Here is an 18,624-nt window from a genome sequence, read left to right as displayed (position 1 = left end):
ACAACTGAGCTACAGCCCCAGCGCTGAAAGATATATTCTTTATGAAAATATGATAACTCATAAAATTTATTATTTTTATGAAAATAATATATTATTTAATATATAACATAGTATATAATATATTTAATATATTATAATATCTTGATAATATATTTTAAATGATATATTATTATTTATTATTGATATAACATTTTAATTTATTATTTATTATGAAAATATGCTAACTCATGAAATATAACACAAAAACGAACATTTTCCCTTTTTTTATTAGTTGCTCAAAACATTACAATGATCTTCACATATCATATATCATATATTTGATTCAAATGGGGTATGAATTCTTATTTTCCCAAGTGTACAGATTGCAGGATCACACTGGTTATACAGCCACGTTTATACATACTGCCATACTAGTGTCTATTGTATTCTGCTGCCCTTTCTATCCCCTTCTTATCCCTTCCTCCCCTCCCCTCCCATCACCTCTCTCTACCCCATCTACTGTAACACATTTCTCTCTCTCTTTTTTTTCCTTCCCCCTCACACCATCTTATATGTAATTTTGTATAACAATGAGGTCTCCTTCCATCTTCTGTGCAATTCCCCTTCTCTCTCCCATTCCCTCCCACCTCTAGTCCCTGTTTAGTGGTAATCTTCTTCTCATGTTCTTCCTCCCTGCTCTGTTTTGAGTCGCCCCCCTTATATCAAAGAAGATATTTGGCATTTGTTTTTGGGGGATTGGCTAACTTCACTTAGCATAATCTGCTCTAATGCCACCCATTTCCCTGCACATGCCATGATTTTGTTATTTTTTAGCGCTCAGTAATATTCCATTGTGTATAAATGCCACATTTTTTAATCCATTCATCTATTGAAGGGCATCTAGGTTGGTTCCACAGTCTAGTTATTGTGAATTGTGCTGCTAGATCATTTTCCCTTTTGAAACTCATCAATCAGATGAGCTATCCCACCTTTCAAGGGAGAATGGGTGAACTTGCAGTCCCAGAGGAATAGGTATCCCACCTGATGGATGGAAACATCAGGAATGAGGAATGTCTCATCCCATACATATATTTTAGGACTTAGAAAGTCAGGCTCCACTCAGCAGCTTGGGAAGCTGAGGCAGGAGGATTGCAAGTTCAAAGCCAGCCTCAGCAACTTAGTGAGGCCCTAAACAACTTAGCAAGATCTTGTCTCAAAATAAAAATTAATAACAGAGAGAACTGGGATGTTGCTCAATGGTTAAGTGCCCTTGGGCTCAACCCCCAATACCAGAAAACTTTTAAAAAATTTAAAAAAGGAAAAAGAAAAAAATAGAAAATCAGACTCCAGTTAATTCAAAGAGGAAGAAATGGTGGCAAGATTATGGCAAGACTATGATGAATAAAAATAGAATAAGAGGATATAAATTAGTTAACTTGTTATAATGGTTCAGTCTTTTTGCAGAAGGAGGAGTAAGAACTAATGGAGAAGAGGAAAATAATTTTAGCTGAACAAAATTAAGCTATGTAAATGCTGCTTACATTTATAGAAAGGTAGATAAAAATCATTCAATGGGCATATATATATATATATACATATGTATTCATAATATACACATTCATATTCATATGCATATGTATATACATATTCATACATACATATAAATGCATATGTATAATTAGCAAAATAAAAATTTTAAGCTCTATTAGGAATAGAAATTCAAATAAAACAAGTTATATGAATAAATTATACAGAATTTACCTATGAAATAGCAAACATTTTTAAAAATCTTGAAAGTGAGTACAGTAGGACTTATATAGAAATATTCATATTAATTTGTATAAGAAATTTTGATAATATATCAAATATACTATAATTTTATATGAGCTTTTGACAAGTTATTCAATTTCTAGGCATGTGTACTTTAGAAACAAAAGCTACATATCAAAGGTAAAGTTATGACATTTATTGCCTTGCTATTATAAAAGCAAAATAATGAATGCATAAAATTCTCTCAAAGGTTTATGTTTGAATTTGATATAGATATAGAATAGAATAAGTATGATACAGACACAATAGAATAAAAAGCAATCATTATAACAATTTTATAAAATAATACTGAAAAGAAAATTATCTAAATGGGAAGTGTGAAGTGATAAAGGCATGGCAAAAGGTGCTCACATACGTGATGTACTTAGATGAAAAATCCCTAGTGTATTAGCAGGCATTTTTTTCCTTTTCCTACTTAAATAAGCACATAGCATGCAAATTTAAATGGATAACACGTTAGGGATGACTTTGACATCCTTTCTATGTTTCATTGTTGAGTGCAGGGAAATAAATACAAGGGGTTTCATCTTTTATTCCAAGTGTTTTGAAGACATTCTACTGCATACCAGTGAATCTTCACATATATACATACAACATGCAGTGGAAATGCAGCTCCTCGGATTGTTGAAGATGTTTATACTTAGCGACTCCCCAGATAAAGACTTGAACATTGGCATCGCACCAGGAGGCTTCCTCTTTCTCCTTTCTAGTAAATGCCTACCCCTAAAGGTAGCCACTATTTTGACTTGTACAGTTGGTTTTACCATGTTTGAACTTCATATAAATGAAGCCATAGAGTATATATACTCTTCTATGTCTAGTTTATATACTCATACTATGGTGCATTTGTGCAACCTCCGTCATGTGAATACAGCACATTTTATTTATCTATTCCCCAGTTTGATAGACATTTGTGTGTTCATTTTTTAGCTGTTATAACTAAATTTTCAATGAATATTCTTTTTCTGACTTATGGTTGATATATATATCCTCATTTTTCCTGAGTGTTTTTTTACTCCAGGTTATATATCTCCGGATGTAGAGTGAATTAGTAGGTTTTGCTGAAACAGCTTTATAAAATAATGCCACACTATGTCCTAAGGCTGTTGGGCATGCTATACTGCAACTATCAGTAAAAGAAAGCACCAATTTCTCCAGAACATAGCTAAGATTTAGTATTATGATATTTTTAATTTTAGCCTTTTTGGTGAACATGTATCTCAATATAGGCAATACCCTGATGTCTAAGTATGTACCACATTCATTTAGCTATATATTTTTTTGGAAGTGACAATTTAAAATGTTTTTTTCCCAGAATTTTGAGGTAACATTGTGGTGACATTGCTTGCCTAAATTAAAATCTCTCCAGACATTCTCCCCAACGCTATACATATATATAGCTAGAAGAAAAAGTAAGACCACATGATCACTGTTCCTTCAGCATAGCTAGATAATAGAACAAGCGATATTAAGTAACACTCCTACCAAAAAAAAAAAAAAAAAGAAATTGAGTCTAATAGCCTTCAGTATTAAAAGGGCCATTTTAATGCAAACATGCTAAAAAAGATACTTTTAGTAAATCAGAATATTGACTATGGGAACCAAACTCAAGTCAACTAAAAAGCACAAAAGACTTAGGCTGTAATCTAAGAAAAATAGCACTTCTAGGTGAGAGGGTGAAACCAAGTCAGAGGAATAATTTGTATACTAGATAGGGGAAATGACAGACAAAAAGTTAAAAAATCTGAAATATAAAAGAAAGTTAAAGGAACAACAGAAACAGAAAATATACACCCAATCAATTCCTAAATGCTGTGCAAAAAAAAAAGAAAGAAAGAAAGAGAAAATATTTCCATTGAAGAAACTGCACATGCCTATGCTGACAAAAAGAGAGTGGAGTGTGGAGAGTAGATGAGCTCTAGTCATCAGCTGATCCTGCAGCTTAGGCAAATGCCAAGCCTGGAAAACAGTCCTTGCCAAAAGGCAAGGATGTGAACAGCCTTCATACCAGGCTCTCACCCTGATAGTTATCAGATGTTCCAGTACGATGGGTTTTCTGGGTACAACACAGATGTTCCTAGCACAGTAACAGCAGGATAGTCAGAAAAAGTTTCCAGCTCTGTAGCTCTTTAGTGCACAAAGAAGCCTCTTAATAGCCCACAAGCCTTGAACAATCCACAAATCCTTATAGTTAAACTTCCTGATTATAAGACCCTATATAATAAACTTGTGGGGCTAGTTCATGGTCTCCGTGCCTCTATCAGAAGGCAATGTCCCATCTGGCCCCAGCTTTGCTTAAAAATGTCTCTGTGTTTTCTTTGCCTCTGTGTTTTTCTTCATCTCCTGATGCCCCTACTGGAGATCTTTTGTTGATGCTGCATGGGTCGCAGCACTGGAGATACACTGCAGTTACTGCAAACTCTCAAAAGGCAAGTCTTGTTCACAAAATGTATAAGGAGATCCAGCTGGGAAATCTCACCATAGTAACAGTAGTAAAAACAGTCTGCATCATAGTTGTGGTTGTTCATTGGCAATGGGTAAGGTGGATGATTCTGAGGAAGGAATGTATTTTCACCTGGCAAGGAATGACATTAACAAATGTGCTCATTTATCAAACCAGTTGGTATGCACCCTTGATATATGTTTGTATCACTGCATGTAAATAATCTGAAAAAAGTAGAATAATGAAAATTGATTTCCTAATTTAACAACTGATCATAAATCAATAAATTAGAAAAAAATGAATATATAAAATTAATTATTAAATTAATAAATTATAAAGAAAACCGACATAATTTAAAAATCAAAATTCTGAATTAAAAAAATCAACCAAATATGCAAATCTGTAAGTAAATTAAAATAAAAGATAATACATCAATGTACAATATATGAAATAAATAAAACAAATAAGCCAGTGAAACAGAAATGTAAACTAGGAGAAATTAGTTTGAGATCTTTGTGGAGATGAACCTTAAAATTTAGTTAAAAGAGTTTCCTAGGAAAATATGGTTTACTAAGGTTTTACTCACCAGCAATTGGAAGATTTAACAGATTTATTTCCATTAAGGATGGAAGTTAAGAAACGATCCTAAAGAAAAACACAGGCCCAGAGGTTTTCAATTGGCAATTCCACAATAAGTTCAAAGACAAAATTGGCCCAAAGCTTAAAATAGAGTAAAATATCCCAAAGAATAAAAATAAGAACAATCTTCCAAATTCCCTTTAATTAGAAAGTATAGCAGGAATCGTTATTCAAAATATCAAAGCAAAAACATTAAATACTGTATTAAAAGATTAAACAAAAACACTAACTACAGTATTAGCAAACAGAACCTAGTACTTGAATAAGAAGATAGTGGACCTTGACCAAGTGGGATTTATCATAGGAATGTACAATGTGTTGACATTAGGATCCTATAATCCTATTATAAATCAAAGGATAAAAGAAAAATACATAACATGATTAAAAACCCACTGACAAACTCAAATTTTAATTACTTATGTTAAAAACACTGTATAAAAGAGAAAGTAGATGTTTGCTTTCTAAATATAATGGAATATACCATGATTCAACAAATAATATATCACAGAGGAAAACACTGAGTTATTCCTACTAAGACACAGAAAAAAAAGAATGCAATAGATGTGAGAAACCACATAGAAGCTTAAAAATTAGGAGGAAAGAAAAGAGTTACCTTTAGTTTCAGATGATATAAGAAAACACCTCAAAATTCTTAGAGATTCAGTGATAAAACTAAAAATTAAGTCATGCAATAAAACAATTAACCTTCAGAAATTAAAAAAATGTAACTACTTACAGCATATAAATCTCCTTTAAAATAATGAAAAATCTCTATGAGGATGTAGCAGGAAATGAGGGTCAGGATACCAAGATCTGGAAGCAACACTTTATAGGTGCTACCATGGCCCAGAGGGATAATTCCCAAAGTCTGAGCCCTGAGTGCAGCAGGGCTTTTACTTTTATACAAAAGCAAGTTTTGGGTACATCAAGGCAAGGGATTTCGTGCAATTCTATTGGAGAGTGCATTCAACATTCCTTATATGAGTACAAGCTTGTCAACAGCCTAGTGACTTTTAGCTCATACAGGGATTGTACTGCCTTTAGCTCATACAGGGATTGTTCTGTCCCAGCTATTTTGTTTCCTGTTTCTGCTGCTGCTATGCAGTTGTTACAGGTACCTGTTAAATGCTACAAGCCCCTATGCTTAAATGTCAGTAAGTAGAGCTGCTGTGTGCCAATGTGTGAAATCACAGCCTATCAGCTCTTAAACTGCTGAAGTTTCCATTCTATTCTACCACAAGGAAACATTTAAGTCATTCTGAAAGATACAAAAGTAGATTTAAACAAATTAAAAGATACTTATTGTTTTGGGATAGAATGACTCAACATTCAATAACATTAATTCTTGAATTAATTTAAAAATTGAACACAACTCCAATAAAAATACCCAAAAGATCCTTTTGTGGTTCTAGGAAAGTTCTTCAATTTTACTGAAGTGTCAGTATATGTAAATTAATTGGTACAGGTCAAGTACATGAAACCACACATATATAAAATGTACAGCTTGATTAGCTTTAACACGTATGTATACTTCTGAACCATCACCACACACAGGATAACAAACTTTTACTTCAGTCTCAAGAGTGTTCTTTTGACTTCTACAAACAGGCAATAGCTAATATGAATTTTTGTGATAGTGGATTGTTTTTATTTGCTATAATTCCATGTAACTGGAATCATACAGTATATATTTATTCATTCCTGGCTTTTCTTCATAGGGATTTAGATATCCATCCATGAATTCATCTTTATTGCTTAGTAGAATACTTTTGGCTCTATCACAGTATATTCATTTGTTGATCATCACTTAAGTCATTTTGGGCTATTACTGAAAATGTTGCTATGAAATTTCCTGCCTTTACATGGACACATATTATTTCTTTTGAGCCAATAACTGCAAATAGCTGGGTTTTGTGGTAGGTATATGCTTAACTATTTAAGCCACTGTCAAGCTTTTATAATGTGGTAAATTTTAAAACTTCAACCATTATGCAAGAGAGTTGCTGTATACTGTAGCCAATAGTTCATTCCATATATTTTGTTATCAATTTTAGCAATCCTAATGTGTATTTTATCCCATTTCATGGTTTTCATTCGCTTTTCCTGCTGACTAATAATACTGAACATGTTTTCATGTGCATTATTGTTTATTTATCTTATTTGTGAAGAATCTGGTTAAATTATTTTTTCTGTTTATTATTCAATTTTTGAGTTATTATCATTGAATTTTATGTAAATTTTATAATAGATGAATTCTGTTTATGGACACAAGTCCTCTATCAGATATGTGTTCTGCAAATATTACATCCCAAGTGTGTGACTTGTTTTTTCATATTCTCAGTGTTTTTCAAAGAAAAAATCTATTTGATTTTGATGTTCAATTTATTGCTTTTATTATATGTATATTCATTTTAAAATCCTTTATATATTTTGAAGTTGCAGAAAACTTCCTTCTGTTAGGTTTTTCTATAAATTTTTTATGGTTTTAGGTTTTACAATTAGGCCTGTCATCCATTTTGTCTAAAATTTTGTGGTTAGTTTATTTACTTTTATCAGCACTCAGACAGTTGTTTTTTCATGCTGTCCAGACTTATTGTATTAATTATTGGGAAGTGTAGGGTGTAGTGAGCTTATATAGCTACAATAGAGGTGTGGCAAATCTGAGTAATTTAGTACGAAGTTTCAAAAAGAGAAACACCATGCAAAAATAACTAGAAGACAATTGAAAATAAAAAACTACAGGGAAAATTAGAACTACCACATATTAAAACACTAAAAAACTTGTAAATTAAAAAAAAAGTGCTACTACTGCATCAAAAGGCAGGAAGTACAATGGAATATAACATCCAAAATATGATTGAACACATATAGAAATTTAGTCAGCATTTTTACTGCTGTGACTTAAAGACCCAACTAGAACAATTTTCGGGCAGGAAAAGTTTATTTGAGAGCTCATGGTTTAAGAAATCTCAGTCTATAGAAGACCAGCTTCATTCCTCAGGACTGGGGTGAGGCAGAACATCATGGTGGAAGGGTATGGCAGAGAGAAGCAGCTAACATGGTGACCAGAAAGCAGAGAGAGAGGTCTCCACTTGCCAGACACAAATATATACCCCCAACCACACTCTAATGCCCACCTCCTCCAGCCACACCCTATCACTTCAATTACCACTCAGCTAATCCCTATCAGGGAATTAATTCACTGATTGGATTAATATTCTTACAACCCAATCATTTCTCCTCTAAACCTTCTTTCACTGTCTCACATTTGAGATTTTTGGGGTCACCTCACATCCAAACCATAACAAGTATAATAAAAAGTAGCATCTAATATAGCTGGAAAAAGAAGGCATCTTTCATTTAGTAATACTAACAATCTAAAATATCTATTCAGGAAAAGAATAAATGAGATCTACATCTGCACTTAGCAAAAGAATGAACTCCAACACTAAATTTTAAAATTGAAGTATTTAAAGTTAAAAAAATGCAAGGGGGTATTCCTCTGTAACCTGGATGTGTGGAGAGGTTTTCTTAATTTTGCACAAAATCCTAACACATTTAATTTTTTTAAAAATTTTACTACTGATTTTTTAAATATCACAACAAGAAAAATACAGTCACTACAAAGTACTCTGCCTCTTTGAGGTACTACAAGCTATCTTCCCATCTGTACATTTTGATAGAGTCTTCAAATGCTCTGACACACATTCTGTCCTTATTTTATAGTTAGTTCAGTGGAAGATTAAAGTGCCAGTTGGTTAATCTTACCTGGAACCATCTAACCTACAACTGAACTACATATTTTATTTATATGAACATTTTATAGTAAGATATTAGAAACAATATCAATATTCATAGATAAGATTTTATTATAATTTCCAACTTTATTGAATTACAATAACATTTAAATGACTGTATTATCCATTCACAAAAAGTAGCTCCACCTTTAAATAATTTACATTACTTATACAGTCAGTAAAATAAAATAAAATCCAAGAGGTAGGAGAAAATCTCTGATAAAGAATGTAAGTAGAACAAATTAACTAATTAAATTCATAATACAAAAACAGCAAAGGAGGAATAGCTTTGAATTGTAATGTAAAAACAAAATTTTGAGTTTAAACTATCAGGCTAAAGAAAAATAATAACCTTGTCAGTGAATATTATACTCTTCCAGATGGTTTTGTTGTTTTTTTGCAATTATATATTTGCAATGATCTTAAATCACTGACATAGCTCTACCTTAAAAATTGAAGAAAAAAATAAGAGTAAATGAAATCCAAAGAATCAAAAGAAAGGAAATAATAAAGAACAGAGCAGAAATAATGGAAATATAAATTAATAAATCAACAGGAGAAGATTCAGTTAAACTCAACTAAATAAAATTCAATCAAAATCAATCAGAAAAGAAAAACTTACTTTATTTTCTGAGATCAATAGAATCAATAAGTCTGTAACAAGTTCAATTAAGAAAAAAGGGAACATAATTATCAATATCAGAAATTAATTGATAAAAATTATGAAACTTGAATGGACATAAATGCCCAAAATTCCAGAACTTAAATATAAGTGGTAAATACACAAAAACCCCACAAACTACCTAAGTTTACTCTAGAGAAAATTCATAACCTAGATTTTTCCTTTTATTTTATTTTATTTTTTTAAATTGAATCAGAAAATCTTCACACAAGGGAAAATTCAGATGCAGATTTCTCTGGTAAATGATATTAGCCATTAAAGGAAACAGAAATTTCAACTCTACATGAACACTTCAAGAACTTTCAGGGAGAGCAAATAATTCCTAACTCATTTTATAATGCTAAAACCCCCATTACTAAAAATCTGACAAAGATATCACATAATGGAAAACTGTAAACAAATATCCCTCTTGAATAGATGCAAAATTCTAAACAAAACAAATCTCTTAGGAAGATAACATATCATGTCAAAGTAGGGTTTTTTCCAAGAATTTAACAATGTTATAACTTTGAATAATCAATGTAGTCAACAATATGATTTTTTTAAAACAAAACATATTTCAATAATTTAGAAGAAATATTGACAAAATACAACCTTATTTTCTCATTTAAAAAATCCAAAATTTTCAACAAACCAGGAATAAAAGAAAAATTCCTAAATCTGATAAAAAACATCTATGATAAACTTACATCAGACTTGTGAATAACTGAATAATTTCCTTCTAAGATCAATAATGTCAAAAAGGTATGCCCTTATCACTTCTATTCAATATTTTATTGGAAGTTTAAGGTACTGCAATAAGGAGAAAGAAAAATGACACTGGAAAGGAAATAAAGCTGTCTGTAGAAAATTTAGCAAAGCCTCAGAACATCTACTATGGTGTATATATTTAGTAAGAGTTTCAGGTAAAGTATTTTTATACAAAAGTTAATGTGTTTCTATATAATAACAATGAGCAAAACACAATTGAAATAAAAATAAGGTAATAGAGAATTAAGCAAGTGAGAAATAAGAATATAGCTTTAAAAATATTTTTTTTTTCAAAAGAATCTCTACACTAAAAAAGGAAACTGAAAAGTATTGCTAAGGGGAGACCTAAATAAATGTTACAGCATTTCTAACCAGGTCTCTGGGTTAGAAATCTCATTATTCAAATGATGGCAACTCTTTTCAAATTTATCTTTACATTCAATGCAATAAGAAATTATTCATCAGACTGTGTGTGTGTGTGTGTGTGTGTGTGTGTGTGAAAGTTGACATCCTGATCCTAAAATATTAATGGAAAAACAAAAGACCTAATATAATCACAACATGGAAAAGATAAAAAATAAAGAGAAACAAAATCCAATATCAAGACTTATTATAGGCTCTATGATCCTCCCCTTTTGACAGACAGCCACGTCCTCTCTTCTCTTGCAGTTCCAGCCATGACCATGAGACATGATGGTGAAGTTCAGAGTGAACAGATTTGGCTGTATTGGATGCCTGGTCACCAGGACTGCTTTTAATTCTGGCAAAGTGGATCTTGTTGCTATCAATGACCCCTTCATTGGCCTCAAATACATGGTCTACATTCTCCAATATGATTTTACCCAGGGTAAATTCAATGGCACAGTCAAGGCTGAGAATGGAAAGCTTGACATCAATGGAAAGTCCACCTCCATCTTCCAGGAATAAGATCCCACCAATATCAAATAGGATGATGCTGGTGCTGAATATGTGTGGAGCTCACTAGTGTCTTCATTACCATGAAGAAAGCTGGAGCTCATCTGAAGAACGGTGCCACAAAGGTCATCATCTCTGTCCCTTTTGCTGATGCCCCCATGTTTGTGATGGGCGTGAGCCATGAGAAGTATGATAACTCCCCCAAGATTGTCAGCAATGCCTCCTATGCCACCAAATGCTTAGCTCCCCTGGCTAAGGCCATCCATGACAATTTTGGCATTGTGGAAGAACTCATGATGACAATCTATGCCATCACTGCTACTCAGAATACTGTGGATGGTCCCTTTGGGAAACTGTGGCATGATGGCTGTGGGACTGCCCAGAATATCATCCCTGCATCCACTGACTCTGCCAAGGCTGTGGGCAAGGTCATCCCTGGACTGAATGGGAAGCTCTCTGCCATGGCTTTACGTGTGCCAATGTGTCATTTGTGAATCTGACCAAATATGATGCCATCAAGAAGGTGGTGAATCAGGCATCAGAGGGCATCTGAGACTACACTGTTTCTCTTGAAACTTTTAACAGTGATATTCTCCTACCTTCGATGCTGGGGCCAGCATTGCCCCCAACCACCACTTTGTCAAGCTCATTTCCTGGTATGAAAATGAATTTGGCTACAGCAACAGGGTGGTGGATCTTATGGTCCACATAGCCTCCAAGGAGCAAGAGCCTCTGGACCACCTTCCCAGAAAGAACACAGAGGAAGAGAGAAGCCCTCAGCTGCCAAAGAGTCCCTGCCTTTAACTCAGTCCCTCAACACATGGAGAATCTCCCCTCTTCCCAATTTCCATCCCAGACCCCCTGAAGATGGGGAGGGTGTTAGGGAGCCCTACTGTCACATACCATCCATAAAGTTCACTGCACCCCTCCCCCCAAAAAAGACATTATAAAAATGCTATAATATACAGAAATAGATCCAAGTATTTATGAAAATATTTTTTGGATAACAATGAAAAGGCAATTCAGTGAAAAAAAGGCTTTACAACAAAGAGTATGAAAACAAATAAGTTTATGCACAAATTGAACTTGAATATGCACTTCATAGCATATATACAATAGGTCATATACCTAAATGTATAACCTGAACTTGTGAAAACTCTAGAGGATATTTAAGTGAATTTTTGTTACCTGATCTTAGACAAAGCTGTGTAGGATATAAATAATCTATACCAAAATATATTGATAGACTGAACTGGATTAAAACATGAATTACACCTCTCAACAGAATGTAAAAAGAATTTAAATAATGCACAGACAGGGAGAAAATATTTCAAACCAGTTATCTCATGAGTAACTTTATATAGAGAGAGAATACATAAAGATATAAAGAGTTTTCAAAATAATTGTAAAAAAAAGAAAAAAAAGAGAAGCAAAACATTTGAACAGACATTTTCACTGAAAAAGATCCATATAACATTAAGAAAAGAAGCTTAGTGTCATTAATCATAAGGAATATGATAATGAAACACCATTAACTACTATATGGAGGAGTTAAGCATAACAATAATAAGAGTGACCACATCAAATGTTTCAAAAACAATGGAGAAATTGACATCCTGAAAAATTGTTATAGAGAATGTAAAATGGTTCAGCCACTTGGAAAAACAGTTTTCAGTTTCTAAATCAATAAACGTATACCTAATACATGGTCCACTCTGATGTGCTTATCCATGAGAAATAAAAGCATATAAGCCTATCCTGTCCAAAAGACTGGTACACCGCCCTTTAGCTGGACAAAAACCAATGTCCAGCACCAGGTAAATGAATATGGTGTACTCATACCATGGAATGCTACTGCAATAATAGTAGATATTGTTACATGTAACAACATGGACAAAATTAAAAATAACTATGCTGGGTAAAATAAGCCCCATACAAATGAGTAATTACGATGTGATTTAATTTGTATGAAATTCTTGAAAATGAAAACAAATTTATAGCAACAGAAAGCATCCAGGGGTAGATTACTGAGGGGCATGAGTAAACATTTAAGGATGATGGATATATTCACCGAAATGACTATAGTGATGGTGTTGTGAGTATGTATATGTCAATGCTTATCCAATTGTATATGTTTAATGTATACAATTTGTACACATTTAATTTGTCTGTTATGCCTCAATAAAGCTGTTAAAATAAGAAAGAAATGAAGGAGTATAAGAGCTGAGCTTGATCAGTTTTTAAATTGTTATTCTTATTTTTACAAGGAATATTGAGAAATGGGTGGGATGCATGGACAGAGATGTTATCCCATGAGTTTCTCCATGGAAAAGCATGGGCCCTGCCAATGGAGTTTCCTTTTCGGCAGTGGAGGCTGGAAGAGGAACAGAAGGGAACTTAGGCCTTGAGTGGATGAGGTTGTTTGGCATGATGGTTACCTAACCTGTAAGTCATTCCCACAAGAAAACAGTTATCACACTGGACATAACATCTGTAAATGGAGTAGGAGGAAATGGGGAGCAGAAGAGAATTAGTTAGGCTGCCTTCTAGGAGCATGCCCATGATTCAGTCTCTTTGAGATTAAGGAAAATCTATCACCTATGAAATTAAATTTTTTAAAGGTCAAATTGCTTGCGTATTTTGCTAGGATATATATTCCTTTCTGAAAACAACCTCCCTGGCCTACTATGAACTTATTATTTTGCTATTTATGTCTGCTTTTAAGTTTTTATAAAGGTCATTAATTTGGGAATTAATTGATTCCCCGATTAATTTTCACAAGAAAGATACACAGCAGAACAATAAAAGGGAGAGGACCCATAAGGAGACTTCAAATTAGCAAAGTATATACAGAGTTTTTGAATTTTTCCTATGATTAAGTGCTAAGATTACTATTGTGTTAAGCCTAATCTGGTAACACTTACACTGAATGTTACAAAGCTAGTTATGTGAGACAGAAGGTGATGAATGCAAACTTACCCCAACTAAAGGGAAAAAAAAAATTACTCCAGATTTTCTCAATAAGGAATGAAATAGAATGTGCAAATTTAACTCAGAAGAATATTTTTAAGTAAACATGTCCAGGCTTATTAAGGACCAATGACTCCTTATATTTTGGCATAGTTTGCTCAAGAAATAGGAGTGTGTGAGTGTGTGTGTGTGTGTGTGTATGTTTGCACAAACTTCATAAACTGGGCAGCTGTTAGAGGAAATGGGAAAAGGGAAAATTATTGAATGTTAATTTTAAGAAACAGGGAAGTTAGTTTTAAGAAAAAGAAAGGGTCAAGTGGACACCATAATCCTTAGTGGTTATGTCCACTAACTCTGGGGTAGGCCACATCTCTTTCTCATTAATTTGCACAGAACATATTTTACATCCTTATTCCTTAAGCTGTAGATCAAGGGATTCAGCATAGGGATCACTGCGGTATAGAACACAGAGGCCACCTTCTCCTGGACCCTGCTGTGGCTGGATGTTGGCTTGAAATACATAAACATGATGGATCCGTAGAAGACCCCAACAGCTGTTAAATGAGAGCCACAGGTACTAAAGGCTTTGGACCTGCTCTCACTTGAGGGTATTCGAAGAATGTTGGTGAGTATGCAGGTATAAGAGATGGCTATGGGCCCAGTTGTTGCCAGCACATTAAATCCACCTATAAGTGTCACCAGAAGCTCATTAAAGTAGGTGCTAGAGCAGGAAAGCTGTAGGAGGGGAATTATGTCACAGAAGTAATGGTGGATGACATTCTCCCCATAGAAGGAAAGCCTGATCATGGAGGAAGTGTGGGCTACAGCTCCAAGAGCTGCCATGATATAGACCCCTGTTACCAGTACGCTGCATGCCTTTTGGGACATGGTGACACTATAGAGCAGTGGATTACAGACAGCTGCATATCTATCATATGCCATGGCTGCCAGCATATAGCCCTCAGCAATAGCAAATGTGCAATAGAAAAAGAGCTGTATCATGCATCCAGAATAGGAGATAACATTTTGTTCCTGTATAAAGTTTCCTAAAAGTTTAGGGGTAATAACTGAGGAATAGACGAGATCTATGAATGACAAATTACCAAGAAAAAAGTACATGGGAGTTTGGAGCTTGGAATCAACAGTGATTAGGAGGATCATACCCAGGTTTCCCACTACAGTGATCCCATAGACCACTAGAAACAGGAGAAAAAGGGGCAATTTGAGTTCTGGTTGGTCTGTTAATCCCTGGAGGACAAATTCAGTCATGGTGGAAAAGTTGCATCTGATCATTTCCTCTAGGAAACAGGGTATAAACCTAAGGGAAAAAAAAGAAACCTTATAAAGTAAGAAAGCTCTGTTCCCATGGTGAGAAGGTGTTTTATTACTGGTGTGACAAAAGAAAAGAAATCCTGATCATCAAATGAGAACAGTTTACTGGCTGTCAATAAAAAAGAAGAGGTTTATATATTTTTTTCATGTCATTTTGAGTTTCTTTTAGTCAAGGAATATTATAAGGTGTATAGAAACAAAGAGCATGTACTATATGATCTTAAAATGATTAGAAAGTATCTGAACAGTTCAAGGCTGCCCCATTTTTATCCTCAGAGACCACCCTAGTGTCTACTATAAATGGATACATCATAGTTACAGCTAGAGATGGAAATCCATCTGATCTCTTCATGGCTAATGCCTGCTGGGATGCTCCATGCTGCTAACACCAAGGTTCAATCGAGTGCTAAGAAAGAAACATCTGGGGCTGGGGTTGTGGTTTAGCAGTAGAGATCTTGCCTCCCTTGTGCAAGGGCCTGGGTTGGATCCTCAGCACCACATAAAAATAAACAAATAAAATAAAGGTACTGTGTCCAACTACAAATAAAAAATAAACATTTTTTAAAATTAAAGTAACTTCTGGGCTACTAACAGCCTGCGTGTGCATTAGGTAGTTGTTTACTGTGGAATAAACAAGAACTAGGGAGAAAATGCATGTTTTAGGGTCACAATTCAAGGTCACAGAGAGAAGCACAGTTACTTTGATGCTCCAAGTTAAGGTTTTCAAGTTGATTCTGAAGTTCTGTTATTCAAATAAGAGAGTTTGTTGTCAGGCAATTTTACTTCTAGAAAGAGCTTTGGGATATATTGTGGGCACATCTTAGGACACTGATGAAATAATGGGAAAGAGAAGAGCCATCTTTCTGTGGTTCTATCCATTGCACGTTACAGGCAAGAGTAAATTTGTTTCCTCCAACTCCAGTTGTATTGGGTGAACTAATATCCACATGTATTTGATCTAACTAGCTCTATTGAACTACAAATTTGCAATTATCCATAAGTAACCCTATTTTACAATGAAAACTTTAAGGAAATGTGGCTTTTCCTAAGTGTACACTTACCTGAATGCTGTAAGGAGTAGAATTGTTGCTCCAACTTGGTTTGTTTATTCTCTTTCAGTGTGAAATGAATTCACACAGTTGGCTTAGTGGAAAATATGCCCCATCCAGTGCCTTGCTGATCTTGTTGGAGGGTAATTGATGAACACTGAAAATCAAATGGACATTACGGAAAATGAAGAAAAAATAGAGCATCTTCTGGCCATCTCAATGCTTACCTCATGCTCCAGCTGTGTCACCAAGTCACTGTATGACTTTGGGAAAGTAACTTCACCTTTGCTGTCCTGTGAAAGAATGAATTTGGGATGAGGCTTTCCATAGTGTACTGGATCTCTGAAACTTAATGACACTGGGTGAGCAATTATAAGATTCCCTTTCACCCCCATAACATGAAAAGCCTTTTCTAAGCAAGGAAATATTTTGACTCATTGTTTGTGGGTGTTTGGTCTCCAAGGAAATGAATGACAAGAATATTCTCTAAGAACCAAAGATCCACGGAAGATGATGAAATTCTCCTGAGATACATGGAAGATGATGAAATTCTCCTGAGAACCAGAAACATGAAGAAGTTTATTTGCTCTTAGATTGATGATGTGCACAGAATGTTGGCATTACCAGTGAATGTAATTAAATTTTTGATCTTACTTTTTGGAAGAAAACAATGTATGCGAAAGATGATAATAGTTCCCACCTAGGATGGTTGTAGGATTACCATAAGCAGATGTATAGCATTTTAGCTACGAGAATCTCACTTCAAAAAAGCAAGTGTTTCTGACCTCATGACTGAGCTCCAAAAAGAGCATAGTAAACCTGACTTTTAGATTTTTAAATCTATGTGTTATAATTAAGGTTAATTAAAATTTATATTCCTGGGATAGTGAGTAAATATGCTACCAGTATCAATGACGAGCCACTTGTGTTACAACTGGAGTTCTGTGATTTGAATGAATATTCCATATGTATTTTTATTTATAGGAAGAGATTTAGGATATATTGTGGATATATTATGACTAGAAAACACAATATTGAAAGGGAATAACAGTCAGAAAATTGGAAGTATCTGACTTCAAGATTAATGCAAAGCATTAATACTCAAGAAGGTGACATAAAAAGAATAGACAAAGAGATGAGCAGGACAGAGAGCCCAGACATAGACCCTCATAGATATAATCAACTGATTGTGGATAAAGGAGCAAAAAAAAAAAAATAATGGAGGACAGTCTTTTTTAACAAATGATACTGGAACAATTGCATAATACATGTAAAAAACATGAATCTAGACACAGGTCTCACATGTCTCACAAAAAAACAAAACAAATGAATTACAAATCTAAATGTAAATTCATAAACTCCTAGAAAAATGACCTAGAGAAAAGTCTGGGTGACTTAAGTTTGGTGATAAGTTTTAGACACAACACCAAATACACAATATATTGAAGAGTCAAAGAAAAATAAGTCAAACTTTATTAAAACCAAAAACTTTTACATATGTGTGGATAAGTGCATTACTTTTTATTATTTAGTTTTGTTATTTCTTTTTTTTAATTGATTTTTTTAAAAAAATAAATAACAGCAGAATGCATTACCAAAAGGCATTATTTAAAAGAAGAAAAAGGCAAGGTTCAGACTGGAGGAAAAGTCTGCAAAATGCATATCTAATAAAGTGTCAATATCCTAAATTTACATAGAACTCTTAAAAAATCAACAAATACTTCAATTTAAAAATGGGCAAAAAGTCTGAATGAACATTTTACCAAAAAGAAGATAAAGGGCTGGGAAGTAATCTTATGAAAAGACATTTAAGGTAAGTTATCATAAAATTGTAAATCATTGTATAGGCTCTCTATTCACCTCACTTATTATATCTTTTGCTGAGAGAAAGCTTTTTAGTTTGAATCCATCTCATTTATTGATTCTTGGTTTTAATTCTTGGCCTATAGGAATTTTATTAAGAAAGTTGGGGCCTAATCCAACATGATGGAGATTAGGGCCTACTTTTTCTTCTATTAGACTCTGGTTTAATTTCTTTCTTTTTTCAGAATAAAATTGTATTCAAACTAAGGTTAATTTTTAAGCCTGTAAAAAAACATCAGTGATGGTTAAGTAAGATTTTAATTATTTTTTCCCCAACATTTTTAAAAATTATTTTTTTAAAAATACACTCCAACAGTGGAAGGCATTACAATCCTTATTATACATATAGAGCACAATTTTTTGTATTTCTGTATA

The 18,624-nt window shown here is 33.7% G+C and overlaps 1 protein-coding gene and 1 pseudogene across 1 annotated transcript; one reads left to right on the top strand and one right to left on the bottom strand.

The window, feature by feature from the left end:
• Positions 1 to 10,742: 10,742 nt before the first annotated feature.
• On the top strand, positions 10,743 to 12,058 carry LOC107145650 (annotated as a pseudogene).
• A 512-nt stretch (positions 12,059 to 12,570) lies between these two features.
• On the bottom strand, positions 12,571 to 16,740 carry LOC107145649 (olfactory receptor 8D1-like). The gene is made up of 3 exons (XM_048795717.1): positions 16,614 to 16,740; positions 16,399 to 16,543; positions 12,571 to 15,323 (listed from the first exon to the last, which is right to left on the bottom strand). Exon 3 carries the CDS (start codon positions 15,296 to 15,298, stop codon positions 14,354 to 14,356), a length of 945 nt encoding a protein of 314 aa, XP_048651674.1. The 5' UTR covers positions 15,299 to 15,323; positions 16,399 to 16,543; positions 16,614 to 16,740; the 3' UTR covers positions 12,571 to 14,353.
• Positions 16,741 to 18,624: the final 1,884 nt, after the last annotated feature.

Source organism: Marmota marmota, unplaced genomic scaffold (assembly GCF_001458135.2).
Source record: "Marmota marmota marmota unplaced genomic scaffold, marMar, whole genome shotgun sequence".
Taxonomy (NCBI): domain Eukaryota; kingdom Metazoa; phylum Chordata; class Mammalia; order Rodentia; family Sciuridae; genus Marmota; species Marmota marmota.
This window is presented reverse-complemented; position numbering and strand designations above follow the sequence as displayed.

What these genes read in the sequence shown, in the direction of transcription:
- LOC107145649 (XM_048795717.1), bottom strand. Translation starts at nt 15,298, where the DNA reads ATGATCAGATGCAACTTTTCCACCATGACTGAATTTGTCCTCCAGGGA.